At 49.2% G+C, this 25,624-nt stretch overlaps 1 protein-coding gene across 1 annotated transcript; it reads left to right on the top strand.

The window, feature by feature from the left end:
- The first annotated feature begins 8,368 nt into the window (after nt 1–8,368).
- On the top strand, nt 8,369–24,484 carry HJURP (Holliday junction recognition protein). Its single transcript, XM_057305739.1, has 9 exons — nt 8,369–8,499; nt 8,834–8,900; nt 11,371–11,426; nt 14,059–14,161; nt 16,462–16,523; nt 17,796–17,888; nt 18,258–18,336; nt 20,003–21,602; nt 24,219–24,484. The coding sequence occupies exons 1-9, from the start codon at nt 8,404–8,406 to the stop codon at nt 24,253–24,255; spliced, it is 2,193 nt and encodes a 730-aa protein (XP_057161722.1). The 5' UTR covers nt 8,369–8,403; the 3' UTR covers nt 24,256–24,484.
- The last annotated feature ends 1,140 nt before the right edge of the window (nt 24,485–25,624 follow it).

Genomic DNA, 25,624 nt, shown 5'->3' with positions numbered 1-25,624 from the left:
TCACATCAGTTGACCCTCTCTGTGACATTAATGGACATTTGCCCCTTCCTGAGGCTTCTATTCAATAAAAGAACAAGTGGACTCCAAATGGATGTAACAATCCCCAACAAACGGAGCAGAGCTGAACCTCATCATTCCAGGAGATGAGCTGCTAGAGGAAATGCAACCCAAGGAAACACGACGGCTTAGAAATTTCCTTGCTATGGTCCTTAAAGCCACCAGAAAGCTTAGTACAAGCCTCACGCTCCGATAAGGAGGAAAGCCACAGCCTGAAAGGCAACACTGCCTGCTCACAGCCACTCAAGTTTGCGGCAAAGAAGTGTGATATTGTCAGACCTTTTTGAGGCAAAATGGTCCATTAGACTCCATCTGCAACAGGGCAGGTGTCCTATAAAAGCCACGAAAGCAAGCACAAAGCAGATACCTGGAAAATGCAAGAGGGCTGCCCTCCAAAAAGAGGGGAAGGAAAGTAATGGAGCTAAAGCCCCTGCTCCAGAGCCATTTAGAAATCTCCGTCTCTATACTCGCACTAATAATTACTTGGTTTCCATCTGGCTCTCTAAAACTTTAAAGCTAGATCCAAGAGCTATTCTCTGAAATAAGTTGGTAGTTCTTTCCAGGCCTGAGATTTGGGATGCTAATTGGAAAATGGCGCCTCCACCCAGATTCCATTCTAACTACATACCTTGGATCAATAGGATCCTGTCACGGCCACTCAGGGCCTTGCGAGGAGACTTAGAAGTAGCCCCTCTCTTCTGCCTGTTGCCCAGCCCCATGCTTGCAAGTCAGCAAACTGTGCTCCTTAGCCGCCATCACAGTTCAAGTCAAGCGCTGGACCAGGTGCTTTTACATAGTTTGTCTTACTGAATTTCCGCACCTCTACGAAGTAAACACTATTCCCATTTTCCAGATGACAGCACTGAGGCTCCGATAAATCACCCAAGGTGGCCTTAGTCACAAGTTGCAGAATTGGGACTTCAACATGGATTGTCCCCCTCCTTTGTTGAGATGATTTGAAAGACAACGTAAGCTGCTTAGCACAGTCTGCTCTCTGAACAGGGTTATTGTTACTACTAATTTATAAGAAATGGATTCCCCCAGGACCCACCTCCGCATCCCCTTACATTACCCTTTCAAAGATTCATTCGTTCATGGCCATCCTTGAGGCCCACTGATCCCCTAATCAGAGCCTATCACGGGCAAAGAACCAAAAAAAAAAAAAAAAGGAGTTTACAGAAAAAGAAAAAAAAGACCATCAAACCTATAAAAATATGCTCAACATAATAAGGAAAACTAACACAAGCTAAGAGTTTATCTAGATAAGCAGATCCGAGGAGCAAAGGTCAAAGATTCTGATAACACAGGACACTGAGGAAGACATTTCTTGTCAGACTGTTAACTGGTAGGCCCCAAAGGAGGCAGTCTGGCAAAGTCTATCAAGTATTCTGTGCAATTACCGATCTGTTATCTCTGAATTAACTCTGCTCAGTTCCACGCACTTCTCAGTCTGTGGCATGCAGGCACAAGGAAATGCAGAGCTCTGTTTTTTCCAACAGTTAGAGATCAAAGATGAGAACCATCTACTCATCAGTAGTGAGTCAGTTAGACAAAGGGTGATACGTGCGTGCTCTGCCATCCTCAGCGGCTGTTAAAGACCCCATGAGGAGGGTGCTTTTCCTACCCCCAGATGAGAAAGCAGAGGCACAAAAAGGGTAAATACTTTTCCAAGCTCACACAACTAGGAAGTGACAGAGGCAGGCTCTGAACCAGGCAGACTGGCCCAGAGTCCCACAGACCTGCTACACTATGCTGCAGACCCCATCACAATTATTTTTCACACTGAAGACCAAATGCAGAGCTTTTCAGACCAAAAAAACAAAACAAAACAAAAAAGCCAAAAAAAATATTTTTTAAAGCCAAGAAATGTTATCGCCAGCAGTCATATTACAAGAAATGTTAAGGGAAATTCTTTAGGGAAAAGGACAATGACAACAGATTTTTTTTTAGAAAAATGAAGATCTCCAGAAATGGTAAAAATGAAAGTACAAATAAAAAAAATTCATATTCTCATTTGCTTTAAAAAATAATTAACTGTCTGAAGCAAAAGAAAAGAATGTATTATAGGCTTTATGATGTGTAAAAGCAAAATGCATGATAATAATAGCACAAAGGATGGGATGGAGGAATTGGAAGTATACTGTTTTAAGGCTCTTATGCTATTTTTGAAGTGCTATGATACCATTTGAAGGCAGACTGTGAGAAATCAAAAATTATGTTGTAAACTGTAGGACAACCATTTAAAAACGTTTAAGCCAATAGCTGGAGATAAAATCGTAGAAAATAATTAATCTAAAAGCAAGTTGAGTTAGAGGAAAAGAGAATAAAAAGGAAAAGAAGATGGGACAAGAGAAAACAATCAGGAAGAAGGTAGATTGCATTCCAACCATACCAATAATTACGCTAAATGTAAATGATCTAAACTAAGTAAGTAATAAGCAGAGATACCAAATTGAATTTTTTTTAAAGGTAATATCCTAGTACAGGCTGTCCATAAGAAATCTACCTTAAACATCAGGACATAAATAAATTAAAAGAAAATGAATGGAAAAAGATATACCACTGAAACACTAATCAAAACTAAGTTGGGATGGTTATATTAGTAACAGACAAGCTAGACTTCAGGGCAAGAACATGCCACAAATAAAGAGGGACATTATAAAATGGTAAAGTGATCAATTCACTGAGAAGACATAACCATCCTAAATGCAGATAGCAGCAGAGTTTCGAAATACATGGAGTGAAAACTGAGAGAACTGAAGGAAGAAACAAACAATTTCACAATTTTAGTTGGAAAATTCAAAACTCTTCTCTCCATAATGGGCAAAACAAGTTGACAGAAAATCAATAGGGGTATGGAAGACCTGAATAATACAATCACACTTGACTTAATCGACACACAATAACAGCAGAATAGATACTGTTTTCAAGTGTGCAATCACCAAGATTGACTATATTTTGGACCATAAAAAATCGTCAACAAATTTAAAAGAGCAGAAATCACAAGAAGTGTGATTCTTTGACAGTAACAGAATTACACTTGAAATCAGTAACTCTAAGGTGGTGGTCTGGACCTGGGGGTGGGTAAGGGTTTGACAACAACAGCACGAGGGAATTTTGGGGATTGATGCAACTCTTCTGTATCTTGATCGTGGGGGCTATTACATGACTATGCATTTGTTAAAACTCACAGACCCTACACTGAGTCAATAAATACTACTATATATGAATTATACCTAACCAAAACTAAGATTTTTCAAATAATGATGACAGAAAAACTCTCTAAAGTTCTGATATACAAGGGATGTTTTAGATTTCTTTCCAAGTCAACATGACTATACGTAAACTTTGTTCAAACCAAAAGCCTGGTGTATGGCCTGCCACGCATGAGTAATACCTCTGCTTTGTCAATGAGTAGCCTTAAGGAAAACCACCTTGACCTTGAAATACGGATCAATGCTCCTATTCCCTGCATTCCTTGACAGTAAAACTCCTGATTCCTGCCCTTGTGTTAATCTATAATCTTCTGAGATATTACAAGATGTAAGAAGTGTATAATCCTGTCAAAACTGTTCATCTCTAGCACTTTCCTCCTGTGAAGAGCGTGTTTCCCCGGCAGCTGTCCTAACTTGGCCTCAAATAAAACTCTCTTTCCTACTTTTAGAGATTCTAAAAGGCTTGCTCATTTTGTGTCGACAGCTTAGGATATGAGGAGTTCACAGTTCCTTCAGAGATGGATGGTCAGGCTCAAGGACACTTATTACAAACAACTAACGAATGTTCTAGATAAAGGAGACATTGGTTTAAAAAAAAAAAACACTGCTCATGGACCATGGAAAGGAGTAGGTATTGAAATAGGAGTTATTGTTTTTGCTAAATACTTCCAAAACAATAGAATTAAGAGAATTCATAAAGAGTTCTAAAATACACATCCTACTCAACAATCGGAAAAAAAAAAACAAAAAACCCTGGGATATTAAGCAAGACATTCAAACTACGGAAGATGAGAAAACAGGTGAGAATTCCTAAAAAGCCTACATTCTGTGCATTTTACAACAATGTTAAGAAATCACTGTGATAAATGAGAGAGACACAGAAATAATCCTAATCTCCTGCAAGAAATAACCTTACAAGAATGGTGATGGCAGTTAAATATAAAAAGATAAAGATAGTTGAGAGAAGAGCTAACACTATGAACGTAAAAGTGAGCTTTAAGTGAGGACTGGATGCACCAAAACTTTGCAAAAACCAGAACAGAGTGTTTTCTGTGCCAGGGTGACTGCAGTCAACCCTGGGAGGAAAGACAGAATTGCGAAGACTTGTCCAAGAAGAGAGATAATCCTGGAACACTTCTAAGGTAAGTGATTTTATTTTAAGTAGTTAGAAAATTATCAATTAACCTGGTGCCTCCTGTTTTAAAACTATTCGCCATAATAACAGAAGAGCTGACCCTTGAATGTTTCAGAGAAAGATGTCCTCAGAGTTTTCAGATCCATAAATAATGGGATTGATTAAAAATAGGTCATCCAAATCAATCTAATTGCCTTCTATTTTTAATATAAATTATTTTCATTGATTTTTAAAATGGATAGTCCATTAAAACACATTAATCATGACCCTAATATTCTACTTGTATTGCAAAAAGCCTAAGGTGAAGAATAAGAAGCAATTTCCCACCACATGAAGCTGAGGCGGGAACATCACCAAAGAGAGCTGGAGCCCTACTTTTCCTAGGGAAAAAAAACCATTTCTGGGTGAAAGCTGGGAGGTGAGGTATCATTATGATAAAACGTTGTCCAGCTGTATGAGAGAAGTTTTAGAATGTTTGGAGCCATGCATGTCTCGTTTGGATAAGTGGGTAGAGCCAAGGTAAAAACATACGACTGGGTCTGCTGTGTTTTCTATTACATGCACGCTCATAATTGCAGAATACCTGTTCATTTTAGAAAACGCAGCTAAGGAAAACGAATATTAAAAATAATCCATAACCCCATCATCCAGAAATAACTGGAAACATTTTGATACCTACATAGTCAAATTTTTAAAACATACAATGTATATTTTAAATGCAGATATGTAATAGGGGCCCATAACCTTGTATACTTAAAAAAATGATATACATTTCAGATGTCAATATACAGTTTCTCAAAATTGTCGTGAATGGAACACACTGCATATCTATGTCCGTTTATTCAACCACCCTTCTACGACTGGACTTTATAAACAGTGCTTCACTAAAGGTCCTACAGCTAAATCTTTGCCAACATCCTTAATTACTTAAAATAGATTTCAAAAAGTAGACTCATTAAATCAAAGACTAAGCACCCTTTGTGAGCTTTGACACCTTTGGAAAGCCAACTTGTCAGTCACTACAGTCTCTTTCCATCAGCTCCAGAACCACGGGAGAGAGTGAACCCTTTTCTTGGCAGCCTAACGGATGGAGCTTTGATGATTGTGGTTGATAATTAGTCGGACTGACGGTTTCACTGTTATATAGCAGTTGCTATGTCAACTCTGGGACCAGCTCAAAGCCGTGCTCCTCCAACCACAGGTGGTAGTGACATTTCCACACCTTTCCAACACAGAATGATATGCATGAAAACTTTGCAGAATAAATACCCACCTATTTTTTTAAATTTTTATAGAATTTAGACACATTTTATGAGAGCAGTCCTAAAATAATTCCAGTGAGAATTATTTCCCATGCTCATTTAGAAGCTTGAAAATTCTGTCCCGGCCAGCAGAGGGCGCTGTACAGGAGCAACCGGAGGTGGAGATCTTGCCGGAGGGCTGAGCACAACTTCATCTCTGTTGCTATGGAAACGCTGTGAGACCCTAGGTGCTTCACCCAGCCATTTCTGCTGCCAGGGAAGGAGCTGACTTGTGACGCTCCCCTGTTACATGGGAGAGGTGAGGGAGGAGTTTGCGTAGCAGCTCTGGGGTCCTGAGGTCACATGTTTAGGCCGCTACATAAAGGCGGGTTGTTTTTAGGGAATGGTGTCTAATAAGAAGCATCTTGCAGGACTCCTTGCTTAGCTGGGCCACCGCTGTGGACAATGGGATGGGTAAAACTCAGTCAGAGAGGACTGGGAGACCCGTTGGCCAGAAGGACAAGAGCCAATGTACGGGCTTTGGTTGGTTCACAAGGGATTGGCCAAAGTGGGTGTGTTTTGGGGATTCCAATTAAAGACATGAACTTGAGATTAAGAAATTGTTCCCCTGAAGCTGCCCATGAATCCCTGGGGTGGAGGCAGATCCTTGGACAGTCAGAAGTGAGGGAGGTTCGCCCTGGATCCTGGAAGTGGTTTCCTAGGAGTGAGCACCAAGCCCCAGGAGAGGCCAACTTTGAAGTTTCAAATCTCTGAATATGATGAGTTAAATGTTTGAAACTAACTTGTGTGAAAACACAGAGTCGAAGGAACAGCATATTAAATTTCTGGACACTCCCAAGGGAGGGGGAGGAAGAAAACGTCGCCTATCTGCAAAAACTCAAAAACGAGAAATTGAATGTGTAGATTAAGTGACCTTGTAGCAAGGTCCTTGTTACAGGTTGGGTCCTGCAGAGATCAGACTGGACGACTGAGTTATTGTGCAAGGTGTTTGTCAGGAAGTGCCCTTCAGGCTGGCACCTGTGGAAAGGAAGGAAGGAATCAGGATGGGACAGGTTGCCTCCACGGTTCCATGGAGAGCTCAGGAGCTGGAATGAACCATCAGGGCTGTCCTCCATTGGAGTGAAATGGCCCAGCCCTCATATTCCCATCTAGATCTGTCGGTGAATTTGGGCCACCCTCGGGCTGCACACTGTGGGCAAGGGGCTCCTGGGGCAATCCCGGAAGAGGCTGACAGCTGAGAGCACCCGCAGCTAGCCCTCCCAGCAGCTGGGGCGTCTTGAAGGCAGATCCAGGTGGCATATCTCTGTGCCCATCACAATACATTTCCTGGACACTGCACCCCAAAGTTCTCCCCCTCTACTTCTCCCTTAATTTCTGCCTGATGGCCTCAGAGGATTGGGGTGCAGGCTGAGAGGAGGTGAAAAGCCCCATCTAAGGGACCTAATGGTGCTCAATGTTATGGAAATTTACAGTGTTCTTCGTGTAATTGATTTCTAGTTTCAGTGGTCAGAATAGACGCTTGATGATTTCGATATTCTTGAATTTATTAAGACTGGTTTTGTGGCCTAACAAACAATCTGCCCTGGAGAATGTTCCACGTGCACATGAGAAGAATGTGTATTGTTGCTTTCGGATGGAAGGTTCCATATACATCCAAATCCATCGGACCTAACACACCATTTAAGGCCAATGTTTCCGTATTGATTTGTGTTTGGATGACATATCCATTGACGTAAGTGAAATATTACAGTCCCCTGCTATTATTGTACTGCTATTGCTCCCTTCAAATCTGTTAATATTTGCTTTGTGTTCAGGTGCTATGCTGGGTGCCTACATGTTTACAAATGTAATGTCCTCTTATTGGACTGACTCCCTTATCACGTAACACCCTCGTCTCTTATTATAGTCTTTGTTTTAAAGTCGATTTTGTCCAATATTAAGTCTAGCTACCTCCCCTTCTTTTCAGTCACACACTGTGGTAATAATGTCGGCACAAGCACATAAATATGGCCAAGCTATGAAGCTAAATAAAACATCTAAAATGTCAATCATAAAATAAATTCTATCAGCCATATGAAAGACTGAATTATCTTTCCATTATCTCTGGAGACAATACTACAAAATTAGTATCAATGAAGAGGCTGAGTAAGCACTCAAAACTATGTAGGGAAAAAAGATGCGCCAGGACGTTAATAAAAATATTGTATTTTCTTGGATCCTGTGACATTTATGCTATTTCTTCTTAAATATTTATGTTTGCTGTCCTCCTTTTGTAATGGTAATTCGGTGGTGTCTTTCTTGGACCCCCGGGGTCCTACCTGCGCATGACCCTGAGAGGGGCGGCCCCCGCAAGCCACCCAGACATTTCAGGTGCACAACGGAAGAATCGTACGTATTTCACAGGATTCTCGTAGCACAGCCGATTAACAGACACTGCACCTGCCGACCTGCCACCTCCGAACGCAGGCGCAGTGACAGACCCCACCCCCCTCCTTTTCGCCCTTGCGCGGTGGCCGGGCGGGGCCGGAAACTCGGGCGCGGATTGGCCGGGAGTAAGATGCGAAGCTACGTTTGAAAGGCCCAATCAGCGCCCGGCCTCTCCGCACCAGCCAATAGGCAGTCGGAAGGGCAGGCAGAAAGGGCGGGAGTCGCTATTTGAACCGGGCCGCGGGAGGGGCCGCGAGAGGGGCTGCGGTTGTGCTTCCGGCTGGAGTCGGGTGTGGGTCTCGGAGCCATGGAGGACCAGCTCCTGGGGGAGGATACGCTGCTGTGGCAGCTTCGGGAGAGCCGCCGCCGCTTCCAGAAGCACATGCAGCGACTGATAGAAAAGGTGCGGCACCCCCCACAGGCCCGCTGGAGTGGGGGAGTCGGGGCGCGAGGCCAAAGGGAGAAAACGGGGTTGGTGGCTGGGGTAAGGATGGAGGCGGCGGGGCCAACAGGGCAGGAAGGGTAGGGGAGATGGGGGTGGAGAGGAGGAAGCGGGTTGGGGAGACGGGATTGGGGGTCTGGGGTGGAGGGGGGAGGTGGTTGGGGGGCAAGAGGGAGGGAGGTCGGTGGGGGGGGGGGTCCTCCAGACTTCCAGCCTCGCGCTGGTGCCTCCTCCGGCGGGTCAGGGCCTCCTCGTGGCCCTTGGACCTGAAGGGACACCCCTGTCTCTCCCGCAGTACAACCAGCCCTTCGAGGATGCCCCGCTGGTGCAGATGTCCACGCTGACCTATGAGACACCCCAGGGTACGAGTCATTCCCACCTTCTGAATATTTACAGTTCAGAGTGTGAAGAGTAGTGTCTTCCCAGAGTTTGAAATGCTGTCCCTGCTTTCTTATGAAAATAAACTTTGTTCACCTAGTGGAATGTAAAAGATTACTAGTTCCCTTGAACCTGTAAATTACTTAAATTACTTATTTCTGGCAGAATTACTTAATAAAACAGAATTCTGCAGACCCATAGATGCATGCTGGTTCAAAATGCCCCTGCCTGGCCACTTACTCTGTCAGCTTAGTCTGGTTGCTTTAACAGTGGAGACTGTGCCTCTGTTTCTTCATCTGTCAAAGGGGTTATTTGATGGGGTGTTGTAAGTTACATAAGCATGCTTGTAGAGCTCTTGGAACAGAGCCCAGCCCTCCCAAATCCCTCCTATTGACTGTTATTTGACCTATTTGACTTGGAGTATTAACTGTTCACCCTGAAGTTCTGAGAACTTGGAACTTGACCTGAATATAGGGAGAAGGAGCCATTCTGTTTAGTGGTTGATGCTGTAAGCTGACTTAATCTCATGGATTCTCTTTGGTAACTAGGTGAAGAGGTCAGTTCCACCCACTCACTTATTACTGGGTCATTCTGACTTACTTGTAAAGGCAAATCTCATCCATTTCTGTTGTGCACTGGACAGACAGGCACTAAAAGTTTCATAGGATCAGCGTCTGAAGTTAAATAAACTGTTAGCTGTCTCCATTTTTAGGTGAGCCAGCCACACCTTGGGTGAAAAGTTCATGAAGACAGAAGCTAAGATATGCCAGCTCCAGGTTTCACTTACTTTCTGGTTTCTGTCGAGTGATGACAATTGCTTCTGGGCCTTTCTCGGCTAAGATCAAGTGTAGTGTCAGGCGATGACAAATCTAACCTGAGAGCAGAACACAGGGCCGTCCATGTAGGAGTCATTCCTAAGGGTGTCACCAGCAGGCTTCACTCTGTTCTTATGCACTGTTTCTGCAAGGATGGGCATGTCTGGAATATTTTGGCCCCTCCGCATATCTAAAGCACCACTAACTCCACCCGTGAAACCCACTCTGACTCCAGTTTGAGGACAACAGTAGTTGAAGCATCTAAACAGCTTGAGGGCACTCACACTTAGAGCAACAAGGCCCCCCGGGGAGCTTGTTAAAACACAGATTCCTGGGGCCTCTGGCAGCAATGCTGGGTGTGGATTCAGGAGATCTAAGGAGCTGCTGGCTGATGATAGCACAGTTCCGCTGACCTGTTGTTTAGCCTGGGGGGTTACTTTCTGATTAGAGCTAGCTGACCTTGTGGCATGAACTCCCAATTGAAAGCAACACCATGGTGTGTAGAGTGTAGCTAACACTCCCACACTGATGATGTTGAAGACAGTAGGGGAATCATAGTTGTCCACATGTGTTGACAGCTAACTGTGTGCCCTATGCTTCTGAGGTCTCCTGTTTTTGATTCTCAACAACCCTTTGAGGTAGGTACTGTTCTTAGGATGCAGCCAAAAGAAGTTAGGGAACTAGCCCCATGTCACTTAGCCGCACCAGCAAAGCATTGACTTGACTTAGCACATTTGCTTAGCATCACTTTGTTCTGGAAAGGCCACGTGGCACAGTGGTCAGGAGCACAGAGAGTCACTCCCCTGGGTTCACAGCCTGGCCCCACCACTTGGCTGAGCGGCCTGGGCTTGGTGACTTGACCTACTTCTTGCCTCTGTGTCTCCATCTGTACAGTGAACTTGGTGAGTGCCTACCCCACCCCCCAGGGAGTTATGAGTACTCTACATGAGTTCCGTAGAAGTGAGTTGTAAGTTCTAAATATGGTATACACAGGAAGTGTTTAGGATAGAGCCTGGAACATGGTGAGCACCGTGCAAACGTTCGCTGCCAGTATCGTCCTTAGTAACCATCTCAAGCCAACGATCCTGTCTTACTCACTTTGAATTTACCTGGGGGCCCACGGAGGATTAGGGAGAGATTAAGTATTCTTGCCCAGGTTCTGCTAACTAGTAAGTGGCAGGACTCCCGAATCTCAGTGTTCCCAAATCTCAGCCTTACTGGGTACATATAGATTGCCCTCAGAAAGCACTCTACACGGGGTGGAGAGATTGCCCTCAAACAGTGCTTCCGGTCTATATGTAGAATGTAGATTGCTCTCGGTATATATATTTTGAGGACAATACTTGACCTGTGTGTGTTGCTTGTTCCCATTTAACACTGTGGCTTGAGGACAGAATTGGACGAGCTGCTGCTTACTAGATGGGAGAGTTTCATTAACGACAGCTTTTTGTCTAAATTTAAAAAAAACAAACCTTCAGCCTCACAAAGATGAAAATAACAGAATATCAGAAGTCGGGCTTGCTTTCAGTGTACATCTTTCTTTTGCCTGTCCCTTTGCTTTTCTTTGACATACACTGAGCAGAAATTCAGGGGTCAGGATTGCGTAAGTGGTAATTTTTATTTCATTTCTTTTCTGAAGGATTGAGAATTTGGGGCGGAGGACTAGTAAAGGAGAGAAACAAAGGACACATCCAGGTATTTAATGTCAAATTTTATCACCAACACACGCTGCCGTGCAGGAATATCGATGGGAATAAAGGTGTGAGTCTGCTGTGGCCACGCCGGGAACCTCCGGAGATCACCATGGGGCTACTGATCTCTGGCTTTCTCACCCAAGCTACCCCATTTTCCTCTAAGGATTTACTGAGAAGCTTTGCTTGTGTTGCTTGTCAGGTACCGGGAGGAGCTGTCCGCAATTCCTCTGCTGTAGGCTGAGGGGCTCTTGACAGCAGCCCCACGTGCAGGACGGGCCGGCGGGGAAAATCTGCTCCCGCCCCAGCTTCAGCCACAGCTGCAAGCTTACTTTGTTGGGTCCTTACAGAAAAGACCCGACCCCGTTCCTTTGAGGAAAGAAACATGCCTCTTTTCTCTTCTGCAAGGGGAAGAGACTAGGGCGAGGGTATGGGATCACACTTCTTTCCCCCATGGAGCTACCTTCCAAAGCCCAGGTGTGGTTTTCCCCAAATTTATCCCCGGACACTGCAGCAGGCAGGCGGCCTGGTATGTTCATGGGAGGAGCCAACATAGCTCACCTTCCCGCTGGGAGACCCACGGAGTCTTGCTATAGTCATGTTTGCAAGGACATCCGGTATCCCCTTAATGACTGCTTCTCAGCCAAGAAGCCTGTACCCCAGAATGAAAACGTCAGGGTTAGGATTCCCAAGCCATTAACAGCAATTCAGAAATATAATTTCTTCCTGATTGTTTTCATCACACACATCATGCATTTAGTTGTCGAAATGTTAGAAATACATGTAACTATTACAATCGACCTGACTTCTGTAGTCACTAGTGATATTTTAGTATAATGTAATTCCTGTTCATAATACACAAGTTTTTTACGCTCTGTTTTCCACACAAAATACATTGTGAACATTTCTTTTCATCCTCCATTGTATGATTCAGTTACCTTTTTTAAAAAACTTCTCTGGAGGATAGGCATGTAGCTGTTTGCACCTTCCTTTATTAGAAATTGGGATTGGCACACTTCCGCCGAAGGGCCAGGTGAGAAGTATTTTCGGCCTCGCTGGCTGTGTGGTCACAATTACTCTGTTCTGTATTGTGAGGGGAAGGCTCCCATATCCCATATGTGAATGGGTAGGCCTGGCTGTGTTCCCATGAAACTTTCTTTATAAGGCCCCTGTTATAAATACCCCTCAGAGGACCATCCTTGTGTCTTTCCAGTGCCAATATTATGCCTTACATAATAGATACCAGGAAGTGCGATTATTAGGTCAAAGAATACGTACTCTAAATTATGCGTGATAGGGATGCCCACGATCAGACCGGTGCTTGGATGGGCCGGGTAGCCACGTGTTTCCATCTGGACATTTATTTACAGTTTTTGCTTGAAGTGCAGGAGCGCCTCTGCCTGGGGTCTATAGAATTCGAAGCTCCTCTCCTAGGATTAGAATACTGGGCATCATCTGTGCTGACCATTCAGACGTCTGCAGCCCCCCAAAGTTACTATGTGTGATTGTGCCCAAATCTGCCTCCTTTTCCCAGACAACCAGATACTCAGGTGCCCCCCCCGGTCACTGCACCCCTGGGATGACTGCCTCGAGGCCACGGGGGGCAGTAAGCCACAGCAGGCTGTGCGTGTGTTGACCTGTTGGTCTGGTCCCAACACGAGGCCCGGGTTCTCTTTGTAGCCCCCAGAGCTGCCAGTCGTCAGTGCCCATGGCTCCACTTCCCCCTAGTTCTCAGATCAAGTTCTGCCTCCCGTCCAGACCCGGCAGCCACGAAACAGCTCCTCCACAGGCCCCTCCTAGTCCCTCCCATCTGTTCTAGGTGATTCAGTCCCTCCTTACCCAAACACAAAGGGGCGGCACTCCCCAAGGCAGGATTCGGTTCCCACGCACTGTTCGCAGCCAGCCACGAACCCCCTGGTCCCGACGTAGCGTCAGGATCGTCCCTGAAGGGACGGGCCTCACATGTTCTCATTGCTGTTTTCGCAAGGCGGCAGGGTTCCTAAGATGCCGCAGCCAATCTGGTGTCTTGAATTCTCAGATTTTACTCCTGAGAACCCATCGATGGTATTCGTCAGGATGGTTAGCGAGGCCAAGGGTGGAGACCAGGCTGTAGAGAGTGGCACACGGCCCGCTGGCTGCCCCCGCGGCGTGAGTCCTGGTCACGACGGCTGATTGCCCCTGAGAGCTGGCCTCACACGCACAGGGTCACAGATGAGATCACAGAAGGTCCCTCAGGGCCTCTCCGATTTCTGGGTTCCACCCGCTGATCTAGTGACCAGGCTGTCCTGTGGTGTTTGGGTTTTATGTGGCCGCCACGCGTGGGCCGCATTCTGGCCCCTGCATTCCCGCCTTTGCTCCTCGAGTCCCCTGCCCTGTCCCCCACCGTCCAAGTGGTTCTGAGAGCAGTAGCCCAGGGCACACCCAGAGGAAGAAACTTGGTCCTTCTCTGAGGGGAACCCTTACAATCGCTGGGGAGTCTCGAGGCCCTTTGTGCGGGAAAGTACTAGAAGAGAAGTGCGTGAAACCCTGTTCTGTCATACGCTAAAGGAAGGATTGTAGGGTTGTTACTTGACAGTGGCTTTGAAGTGCATTATTACTGAATCGAGCCTGTCTTGATCCACTTCTGTGCTTTTGAGGACTCCCCGGTGGAGACGGTCAGCAGGAGCGGTGGCAGCTCCGCGGAAGCCAGCGCCAGAGGCCCGGCGCCTCCCGTGCCCAGCACACGGGTCCTGGCAGTGGGTGAGTGTCCCTGTGCTAGGCGGCAGGGTTGGCAGGGGCACGGGTCCCTGGTACAGCATTTAAAGTCCAGATCCCTCACTAGGACTTTTTCCAAGGCTATTTTAAAAACCAGAGCGTCTTAAAGTGCCTGCTACCTCCTTCTGTCTTGCTCAGTTACATCCGTGGTACTTGACACCTAAACAACACTCAGGCGTTCTTGAAGAATGGACTTACACCCTCCCGTGCCTTTTTTAACTTATTGCTCCCCCTTAAAAAAATTAATCTCAGGAATTTCTCCATAGGGCGGTATTTGAACTTCTGACTTCTGTGGGACGTCTTCCTGCCTCTGCGTCACCTTGTCCTCCTTCCTTGTTCTCAGAGGGGCCTCCTTTCCTGCCCCGGGCCAGTCCTGCTACCCAAAGCCAGACCCAGCCTGTTTTCTGGGGAATCTGTCGACCGCCACCATCTTTCTCTCTTTGGGGTCTCCCTCGGCCCTGGGTGTAGCCCGTCAGTGTTGAATGCACTCAGATTTCATCTCAAGCACCCAGAGCATAGTTGATGGACCCCCTCCGCCCTGTGCCCCCCTCTAGCCACCTAGCCTTGGTTCTGCTTCCCCTCACAACCCAGCTTGTAGGGCTGCTCATGCTCGCACCTGCCATGCACTCTGCCAGCTCCCTGCTGGCTCCCGACTCCATCTGGACGGCGTAACTCTCAGTGGTCCCAGCCACCCCGTTGCTGACTCCCATTGGCATTCCGTGGCTTCTATCCCCTTGCCCTCTTGGTAGCATTCGAAGCTTCTGGAAATCCTGGCATTCGCCGGTGGCCCTGTGCCCTGTGGGTTTTCTTCCTTCTCCGCCCCTCCTGCCAGCCCACCTCCCCTCTCCACTGGTTGCCCTTGCTTGAGATTGGTCAGAGCCCCTCACCCTGTCAGCCTCTCTTCTTGAATACTTTGTCTAAATTTGGCACATCTAAACTGAAAAGGTCACCCTAGCACATCTGTAGACTGAGCCAGAAACCCAGCCCCTCCCTCCCTCCTACCCAAGACGTCACCTTCCTTGCCTCTGCCTCCCCTGTCCCTCGTGCCGCTCTGCCCCCGTGCCCCGCTGCACCCCCCACAGTACCAGCTCTGTGACCACGCCATCCAGTCAGACTGCTTCTCTGCTCAAAGCACTGCGGTGGCTTCCTGTTGCTCTGAGGATAAAGAGCAGAATCCTGTCCCGCCTGCCGTGTTTCACTGCCCTCAGGAAGCCCCCTGACCCCCAGATCAGAACAGACCTCCACTTTCACCCAGGCTCTCTACACCAGTTCTTCTATGGGTAACAGTTAACCAGACTGTATGTCTGTAATGTTAGACTTTGTAACTGGTCCGGAACCCACGTCTCCTGCCAGCCCCGGTCTTCCACAGCCTTTGCGCGCCCTGCCCCGCCCTCGCTGGCACCTCGCCTGCTCTGGGCTGGCTGTAAAATGGGTTCAGTCCTTTGGGGAACACTGGCTGGTCTTTCCAAATAGAACTAGAGAGACCTTAATGAAGGTGTTTACTCATTGATCCCGATTTTAACTCCACAAATCCTTAGGTCCGTGAGTTTCTAGACTGCTTGAAATCATTAGAAATCGTTATCCCGGAGCTGCACCGTCCAGCATGGTGGCCCTTGTTGCTGGCGGCTTTTCAAATGAATTGAAAATTAAATAAAATTTAACATTATGTTTCCCAGCCTCATTAGCCACATTCCAGGTGTTCACCAGCCACGTGTGGCCAGTGGCTAACATACCAGACAGCAGGTAGGGACCTTTACATCATCACAGACTAGGACAGTGCAGGGCTAGAGCGACTCAGCTCCTAAACTCAGAGGCCATTGAAGGAACTCGAGGAGATAGAAAGCTTCTCCAGGGGCGCCTGGGTGGCTCAGTCGGTTAAGCATCTGCCTTCGGCTCAGGTCATGATCTTGGGGTCCTGGGATCCATCCCCACATCGGGCTCTACTCTCAGCAAGGAGTCTGCTTCTCCCTTTCCCTTCACCCCTACCCCCTGCTTGTGCACGCACACACACGCACACACACACACACACTCTCTCTCTCTCTCTCAAAAAATAAAATCTTTAAAAAAAAAAAAAAAAGGTAAGCAAGCATGCCAGCTGCTTCTCCGGTCGTATTGCTGTTCTGATGGGTTTGTTGCATTACTGGTAATCAGGACAGCAACAGATGGCTATGTCCCTGTTGAAGGGAGCGTTCTAGAACATGCTGTAGTGATGCAAAAACTGTCCCTAGGAGGAAGATGCAAGCTTTCTTTAAAATGCTGATCGAGATTTCCTTTTTTGCTTTTAGATTCAAAAAGCGATGATGATACATCTTTATATCAGGAAGATGTGGTTGCCGGTTCCTTCATGGTGAGCCCTGCCTGTTGTAATGAAGGGACCAAGCCTGGGCTCGGGGATACAAGGGCACATCCCCATTTCCGGTGTCTTTCTTGTGCTCATCCGAGGCTCGCTCTTTGCTGATACCGCCCCTCACGTCTCTGGTCCTCCTTCAGATCCCACAAGGCAGCGAGGGGCTGCTGTCTAGCATGCGGCAGCCGTTACTGCCCGCGGTTCCAGCCCGGTTTACTGAACTTCCAGACGTCTTGGATGATGTTCCGTCTGCAGATAGAACAGTCACAATTCACAGAGTGCCCATACCCTTGATCGAGCACGCGATATTGAAAGTTAGGTTCTAAGCTGGCCTTTGCCCGAAGAGGCAATGTCGTAAGGAAGTTGTTTCTGGGAAGTATTTCCAGGTCAGCCCGTGGAGGCCCATGTCATCACGAGGTCACATCATCAGGCTGTTGTTCTAACTCCCAGAGTGGCCCAGTGGTGCCAGAAATCACCTCTCTCCTCTGCACCCATCAGGATCTGATCTCACCTTCCCTCCATTGGGATACACGAGAAAATACAAAGAACTTAGTCAAGTGGAGCGTCTTTCCTGCCCCCAGTGTCAGATGCTGGAATAGCTAGTATGTGGGTTTTCTCTAAAATGGCTCTTTTCATGCAGAGTTTGCCCATATACCCGATGTGTGACTTTTTAGTGTCTAACTGGAATGGGCAGTGACCCTGGGGTGAAGGGGTACTTTCTGAAGTATTACGTTGGGGCGGCAGTAAAGGGGAGGCAGATGAGCAATAAGGAACACCCTGGACAACGTGTGTTATCTCCCTTCTGCCTCCCACTCGCAGGCGGAGTGAAGGTCGAGATGCCCTCTCCCCCGCACGTGGCAGAAGGGGAATGGAGAGGCGGCTGTTCCTGCCTCCTGAGCCAAAATGCTGAACATCTTTTCTTATAAATGTACTGATCGGGGCTGATTTTCATAGTTGAGTCCCGAACTCACCTAAGAATATTCAGATTGTTTTAAATTATTTTCTGTTGTAGTAATGCTGTCCTAAACCTCCACAGGCTCCTATGGTTTGTCTTGTTTTACTTTCTTTTGGATGGTTGTCACTGGGTAAATTATCTAAAGTTCGACTTCTGGGTCAGGGGGCTTTTCAGAGGGTCTGGACCGCTTTGCGCTTACAGCAAGGAGCGAAAAGCGACTTTGAGGAACTTCGTTTACTGATGTGCGTTTGTTCCAGAACCCAAGAGCTCATCCAGACCCAAAAGCTCTTACGCATACTGGTTCTCTTCTCTGTCAGCCTGCAGTGCCTTGGAGCCCTCTGAAAAATGAGCTAAGGAGGAGATACCTGACCCAGGTGGACGCACTGCTATGGGATGAAGGGTGTTCGGAGGTAACGTGCTGCCCGCCAGCATCTTCTGACCATTGAATCCTAGAGACACGTTGAGGCCCGTTAATCAGGTTCTTGTTCACGCTCCGTGACAAATGGGTGGTGGCGGTGGCCCTCTCGGGGTTCCCCTGGGGACCACGTGGACCAAGCTCCCGGTTTTACTAAGGCACCTCTTCCCACGTCTGCTGGAGGCCGCGGCCACCACAGTGGTGGTGACACTTGTCATGTCTGCTGCGGAGCTTAGACGCAGAGCCTGTGGTGGGGGCGGAGTGGCTCCTCACGCCATCTGCGGGTCATAGCACTGGCGGTGGGGGACCTCTTAGGATGCCCCCACCTATCGACACATATTAAAATCATGTGCTTTGATTTCAGTGTACTGATGACGGAGATGGAGAGGACACCTGTGCGACACTGATCCCTTCCTTGGCCTCGCCTGCCAGGTCTGCCCACGGTGAGTGTGACAGAAACTTTGCGCGAACCATGTCCCTTTTGCTTATGTGCGTGTTTCATTGACATAAACTGTGACCAGTGCTTAATAGGTAGGTTATTCATATTTAACCAATGAACTGCTTTTTTCCTCTGGCGCTCCGGCGTGCTAACGCTGATTAGCTCTTTATCCTGACGCACTGTTGTGAAACCTTTCAATCTCCAGAAACACAGGACTCCTGCGATACACATGCTTTGCTTACATGTAACAGTCCACATGTTGTGGCATTTGCTTCTCCGCCCGCTGCACCCACGCCCACGCACCGTGTACATCGACCTGCGTTCGTGTATGTCGCTAAGTGCTGGCAGGTCTCCTAAGAACAGGGAAACCCCCGCATAGGGTGTAGCTGGCCCCGCAGGCCAGGAGCTCCTGGGCCATCTCTGTCACAACTCTGCTGAATAGTCTTGGCTGCCAGTAGTTTGCAGAACGTCCCTCAATTTGGTCTTCTCTGGACTTTCTCAAGGTTAAGTTCATGTTAAACATTTTTGGCAAAAATACTGCATAGGTGATGATGTGTTCTCTGAGGATGTCCCGTCACTCTGTCCTGTTGTTGGTGACGCTCGAGCCTGAGCACTTAGCTAAGGGAGGACCCTCCAGGTTCCTTGTTCCTCAGAGTCGTCTGTGGGTGCTCCTCTGAGATTGCCTGGTTCCCCACAGACCTCCCCACCCCGTGGTTTTGGTGTTGGGCCCCAACTCCTGCCCGAGTCCATGCTGCAAACCCACCCTCTCTGGGTCCTACCATTCCTCCCGGGAGCACCTGCTGGCATTCTTCCAAGCACTGTCTCACTTCTTTCCTGAATTTTGTTCTCTCCTTTATCCCCACGTGGTTTTACTTAAAAAAAAAACAAAACCGTTCTGCTCAAGTTGTCCCACGTGTAGGCTGCAGGAGTCCTTCACTGGCTTCCACGTCCTCTAGCCGGTGCTGTCAGTTTTAAGCTCTTCGTGCCCTCAACCCCGACTCCACGGTCGCCCCCACCCCCGGGGATCGCCAGCACCAAAACCCTCTGCTCGCCTGGTTGGTCGGGCGGCGCAGAGCCGTTTCAGAGTCATGGCCCCTGCTACCACTTGCTCCATAACCTTCTAAAGAAGGTTCTGGAGTTCCAAGCAACACTTAGATCCTCAGACAGTATCCCACTGAGGCAATGAGTTCCAAGTATGGCGTTCAAAGTGATTTGGATTCTTCTTCCTCTTCCCGTTATCATCAGTTTGATACACACCAGAGTGCTTTCTGGGTCTGTTTTCATTTTTAGCGTTCCCCCATCCTCGTTGGTTTCATTTTATTTTTTAAATACATGAGACATTTCACACGATGTGGAAGTCAGATCTGCATGAGGAGGTGTATCCGGGGTCCTGTCTCCCCCACCCCCAGCCCTGCAGGTAAACAGTGTCACCATCACCTAAGGACGGAAGACCCCGGTGGGGAAGTTTGGGTGAGAGTAGAAGTTTAAGTTTGATAGCTAGAAGGAAATCTCTCTAAGAAGAATCTCTCCCCACATTTTTATGGAATTTTTTTCTTGCCTTTTTGTATTGCTTAAAAAAGCTTTGTCACCATCCACCCTTTAGTTCCCGTGGTCTCTGCAGATGACAGTCTTGAACGGTGGCACTTTACCTTGTGTCTGTTTTTCCCCAGGAGGCCATGGCCGTGTGTCTGGAAGGAGTCCTGGCGGCCCAGTTAAGCCGGCTTCATGTCCCGGGGAGCCCGGTCCTTCAGGCCCCTGCTCGGCAGACCTGGCCGTCGTGCCTAGAAGCAACAGTCTCTCTCTCCGGGAGTCCGGGGGGAGCAGCTTCTCAAGCAGCCCAGCCTTCGAGGCCGACGACGTCTGCGATGTGACAATCAGCGACCTGTACGCGGGCATGCTGCACTCCATGAGCCGGCTGCTGAGCGCAAAGCCGTCCTGCATCATCTCCACCAAAACATCGTTCATCGCTCACAGCTGGAGCTCCAGGAGGCGGCACAGGTGTAAGAACAGAATGAACAGGACGCATTGCCGGGGGGGCGGGCCCTCGCGAAGGGGTTCCCAGGACAGACTCCCACCCTGGTCTGAGCCGCTGAAGGATGGGGAAGCGTTAAGAGATTGCGAGAACTTACTAGATGCTTCTGGCCAGAAGGCGGGTTTAAAATTGGAAAAAGCTCTCCCCGAAGTAAACAAACACAAAATCCGCCAATTAAATCCAAGTTGGGAGGGGCTCAGGGGGTTGAGTTTAACGCCCCAGAGGCGTTCTTCGCTGACTTATGGAGGAGCCGGTGCAATCCGTCCTCTTGGGCAGGAAAATAGGCTTATGGCACTAAAATGGTTAATTTCTCCTGTAAAGATCGTTTCCAGACCGAGAGTACTGCCTGGCAAGAGAGGGAATTGTTACAGGGAAATTGAAATGGAATTCGATAAGCTTCATCAGGAATACTGCCCAAATCCCGGGAAGCAGCCCTGCCTGACGTCCCTCCCGGGGCCCTCGGCTGTGGCCGTGTACAGGGCTGCTCCAGCGAGCCCTCGTGGCCCCCGGGGCTTAGAAACCCGCAGGCTCAGCGGACCTTTCAGCAGAGCAGAAGCTAAGCAGTCCCGTGAGGCTTTTGAAGACCTGGGTGAACGAGCTGTTGGAGCAGGGAGAGGCCTGCCCAAGAGGGGTTCCCCTCCCTCGCTTTCAGAGACCAGCTCCGTGCAGAGCCCCCGCCGCTTGGAGCAGAGACTTGACCTTTTTTTTCAAGGAAGCAATCTTGGAATACTTGGAAAGTCCGTATCACCCAGCAAAGCTACTTCAGTAACAGGCACAGAGCCTCTGAGCTGTGTTAGGAATCGTTACAATGAAATAAAAGAAAAATTTGACAAGCTTCATCAAAAGTATTGCCCGCAGTCACCGCAGCGGACCCTGGCACCTTTACGTATCGGAACATCTCCAGATAGAGCAAGTGTGGAAGTTCAGTGTCCCAAAGGACGCACCTTGGAAAAATTAAACCCGGACTCTGGCTTCCAGGGTCCCCCAAAGCTGTCAGCATCACCCCAGTGGAGCATAGAAAGTCCACGGGGCTCGACCACACTTGAGGCCCATCCGTCTATGTGCTTCGTGCTCTCTGCCAGGAGGGGCCGCCAGTCCCCTCCAAAGAGACACCGATTATCAGATTCCCCGCTGTATGGACAGTGGGCCAGTTCCCAGGATCCGTCGCATGTGGTGGGCCGAGCCATCCCGTGGCCGGGCGACAGGCTGGCTCCCGGCAGCCCCCCTGGGAAAAGAAGGTGCGTTTCTGTTGGTTGAACGTGGGTGTTTTACAGTTGGTTTCCTCTGTGTTCGCTTTCCAAACTTCCTCCCAAATTCTTTCCCTTCCTCTGAAATGAGCATTTATACCCAGATGTTCGTGTGTAAGATGCGCCAAGGTCGGGCTGTAAGTGTTCTTACCGGGAACCTTTTACTCATTTCCCACCACAGTGCGTTTAGGAGACTTTTCTAAAAAGCCTCGCTAGCGAGTTCTGTATGTGCTTGTCAAACTGTCCTTCCCAGTCTCTCCTGGTCTCACTCAGAAAACAGCTGTCGTAAAGCACAACTGACTTTACTCTTATTTCTGGGTTGCTTAACGGGGACAGAGCGGGAGGGCCACACGCCCTTGCTCTGCCCACGATCTCAGTGCTCCGCGCGGGGATCCCACCTCGTCCCACAGTTTGGCTTGTGCGGACCACTTAAGTCAAGTTGGAGTGTGCGTGCGCCCTTCTCTTTTCCCAGGAGACGAGCTGCCAGAGGTGGGGTGGGGCAAGTCACGGGGGCTTGTCCAACGTTTCACATGAGCACCAGGCTTCCCACCACACACTTCGGTGTCCCCCGGCCGGGATTCGGGCAATGCGACCCTTCTGAATGAGCACACATTTGGGGTTTCCTGTGGGGGTGGTGTGGGCAGGTGAGGCCAAGGAAAGAACTTACTCCTCCCTCCTTGTCCCAGGCAGATGGGCCGCCCCCTTCGGGGCCGTTCAGATGAACCCCGTCTGCCCTAACATCCCCTGTTCTCTTTTCCCCGCTGTGATCCCGTCCCAGGGACAGGGGCGTTCCTCTCAGATGAGCCCTGAGTTGTCTCTGTCACCAGCCCTGAGTGACCCCACGGGTCCTTCCCTGCCTTTGTCCACTCACGCTTCTCAGCGGTCCGACCCAATGGCCCCCCTCTCGGAGGGTATTTCCAGAAGCCTTCGAGGGCTCTGGCTGCGGCTGGGGCGGGCTGCCGGCGAGGACTGCTCCTCCCTGTGTGAGCACATGCGGTGGCCAGTGCTGGCTCCTCCCGCGACTCCTCGGGTCGGAATCGGGGTCTGGTCTTTTTCCTTCTGCTTCCACTTCCTTCGGCTGCTCCTGTCTCCTCGGCCTGCCATCGAGCTCGTGCTCCACGGAAGCCGCTCTCTCCACCGGCGCCTCCGACGGCCGCATCCCGTGGCCTTAACCACGCGGTAGCCTTCGTCAGGTTAAGCAGACCTGCGTTGTGATGGGTCTTTCTGGGCAAGGGTTGAGGTCAGGGACCTTAGGTGAGGCCAGACGTGGAGCTGGAGCAAAAAGGGAGGGGTCCGCCAGGCCCAGCCAGACCAGGACAGCGGCCCACACCCCAGGAGGCCCCACTGTGGGCAGGGCCCCCCGTCTGCTGGGGCAGTGGCTCTTTCCCTGATAGCACGAGGCTTTCCCTTTCGTCTGGGCCTCGGGCTCTTTGCCTGCGCCCATCTCGGACCAGACCACCAGCAGGGAAGTCGGAGCCATATTGTGAGTTCTGTGGGGCAGAGGCTTTCGGGGATCACGGCAGGCGCACTCCAAGGAGAATTGAGAGCGAAGCGCCCACGCGACCTCTCAGGATGACCTCCCAGGATGACTTCCTTCTCAGCCGAGAGGGGGTTGTCACCGAGAGCAGCTCCTCGAGTGAGAGCCAGCCCCACTGGTCCAAGCCTGCACCTGCTCAAGCGGTGTTCCTCCTGACCCGTCCTCTGCCTCTTCCTACCCCTCAGCCTCGCCTCTGTGGCTCTTCCCACCTCGTCCCCAGATTTGCTGGCGGGTCAAGCCACCTGCTGACTCAGCCCCTGGAGTTCAGTGGGGTCGCTCCGCCTACCCTCTTCCACCTCGGCTGCACCTGACCCACCCCTCCCACCTCAGGAGATCCACCTTCTCGACGCCTGGCAGTCTCCCCTCGTTCACCTGCCCAGCGAGGGCCCATGGAGCAGGGGATGGCCCGCCAAGGTCACAGCCATGAGTGATGCCCTGTGCCGGGCAGTGGGCACCCGGAGGAGGACTCTGCCCTCTGTGGGGCCGGCTCCCCTGGAATTTGATAAGTCTTGGTGGCTGCCCCCTGGAGGGTTTCGTCTTAAAACTGTGATATGAACATACTTAACCATTTTCCACATTTTTCTTCTTTTCCTACTTAAATTATAAATGTCTTGAGGACAGGGACCAAATCTTCACAAGCTGTGACTAGAAGGAATGTTAATGGCCGACGTATGATCCCTTTCTGGGTGCCAGGCCATGTAGAAGCTTCTCACACGCTCCCTCCTTAATCCCCAGACAGGCAGGTTCTGTCTCTTATTGTATAAATGAGGGAATGTAGCTGAAGCCTCCCAGCTCCTGGTTCCACCCAGGCCAGGAGGCCAGGCCTGGAGTTGAAGCCTACGGGCGGGACCACCAGGTGGCGCTGCTGCCGGGAGGGGAGTTACCCTCGGGTGGGTTTTTTACGTCCTTGACAGTGTTGATGAAGCATGCTGGCATTTTCTACAGTGGACACACGAATGCTTGTATATATACAGTAGAATAAATACAAAACAGTTAAGCTTCTGGTGGCTCGGGAATTCTAGTGGAATTTTACTGAAATCATTTCCCTTGTCTTTTTTTTTTTTCTAAAGGAAAGAACACATCTTTCAAGATGGAACAGAAAAGTGACTTTGTATTAGAAAAGTCGAAAGCTGAAGATGTATAGCCAAGTTATTTTTAAGAGTTTGTCCCTCTTCCCCCTTACTCTGCGTGTGTGTGTGCACGTGTGTTTTTAATCCTCAAGAATATGTGAGAACTGGCTTCACTTATCTGCCCTTCAAAGCAAATTTCAGTGAAACTGATCCCATTAAAATGACTCTGAGTTCTTAGTATAGAAATTATTTGAATAAAGTTGCTCAATTAAAATTTTTCATGTGGTCCTTTCTAGGCCTATTTTCCCCAGGTGTTCTTTTTTAAATCTAGACATGTCCTCAGAAAGCTCTCCATGCCCGGTCGTTAAGAGAAACTTGTTTGCTCTAAAACCCGTGTAAGCCCCAGATATGATGGTTTAAGGCCAGGAACTTGGTCTCTTCCATAGTAGCAGATAGCAAATTGAAACATTAACTCACCCCTGAAAAGTAACTCCCAACACCCTAATATTTGTAGCTGAAAATGTGCTGTATTCAGACAGTCCTGGGATGGTCCCAAACCTTGCAGCCACACAGCGTCCCCAGCAGAGCATTTGCTCACACCACCCCCGCCCCCCGCCGACACACACCTCCTGCTACCAATCCAGGCCTGTGCTGCTGTTCTCTGGCCTAGCCAGGCCCCGCCGCCGGGCAGGCTGGAACGTCAGGGGAAGACGGCAGGTAGAAGAGCTCAGGCACGGGTCTCGGGCAATTCTCAGGCTCTGCCGGTACAGGACGCCGTAGACCCCGGGGTGGTCTGTGCTGCTACCACGTGCAGAGTTGAGTGCTGCACATACTCCGCAACTGGGCTTCACGAGAGCTGTTTGCACTTGACAGGAGCCGATGGGCGCGGGTGTCTTGTGTTTCGAGGGTCTAGGTAGCTGGTTTCCTCCACGGTCCTGCCGGGTGCCTGCCGCTAAGGACGCGCGCAGCCGCGGTGCTCGAGTGCGTGCGTGGGCTCACCGGTGGCGGACGTCGTGGATGCGTGTGTCTTCAACTTCCCTGCTTATTGCCAAATCGCTTTCCCAAATGGCTATCGCAGTTGGCGCTCTGTCCAGTCATAGAAGAGGTCCCGTGTCCCGTATTAGTGCCGCCAGTGGGCGCCACTCCCGGGGTGGGGGGGGGGCGTGAAACATACTGCAGTGTGCGTTTCTGGGGTACTGGCTTTTCGAGTGTCCTCTCCGGACTCTCATTTGCTTTGTTTCCTACTGATCTGGGTGTATCCTGGGTGACGATCCAGTTATACAAGCCAACCTAGTTTTGTCTAAATTGCCGGTAACTTCTTCCATCTCTGATGTGTCATTTAACTTTACGGCTTCTTCTCGTACAGAAGTTACAGTTTGTTAACAGAGTCAAGTAGTTTCATCCTT

Source organism: Ursus arctos, unplaced genomic scaffold, assembly GCF_023065955.2.
Source record: "Ursus arctos isolate Adak ecotype North America unplaced genomic scaffold, UrsArc2.0 scaffold_1, whole genome shotgun sequence".
Lineage (NCBI taxonomy): Eukaryota > Metazoa > Chordata > Mammalia > Carnivora > Ursidae > Ursus > Ursus arctos.
This window is presented reverse-complemented; position numbering and strand designations above follow the sequence as displayed.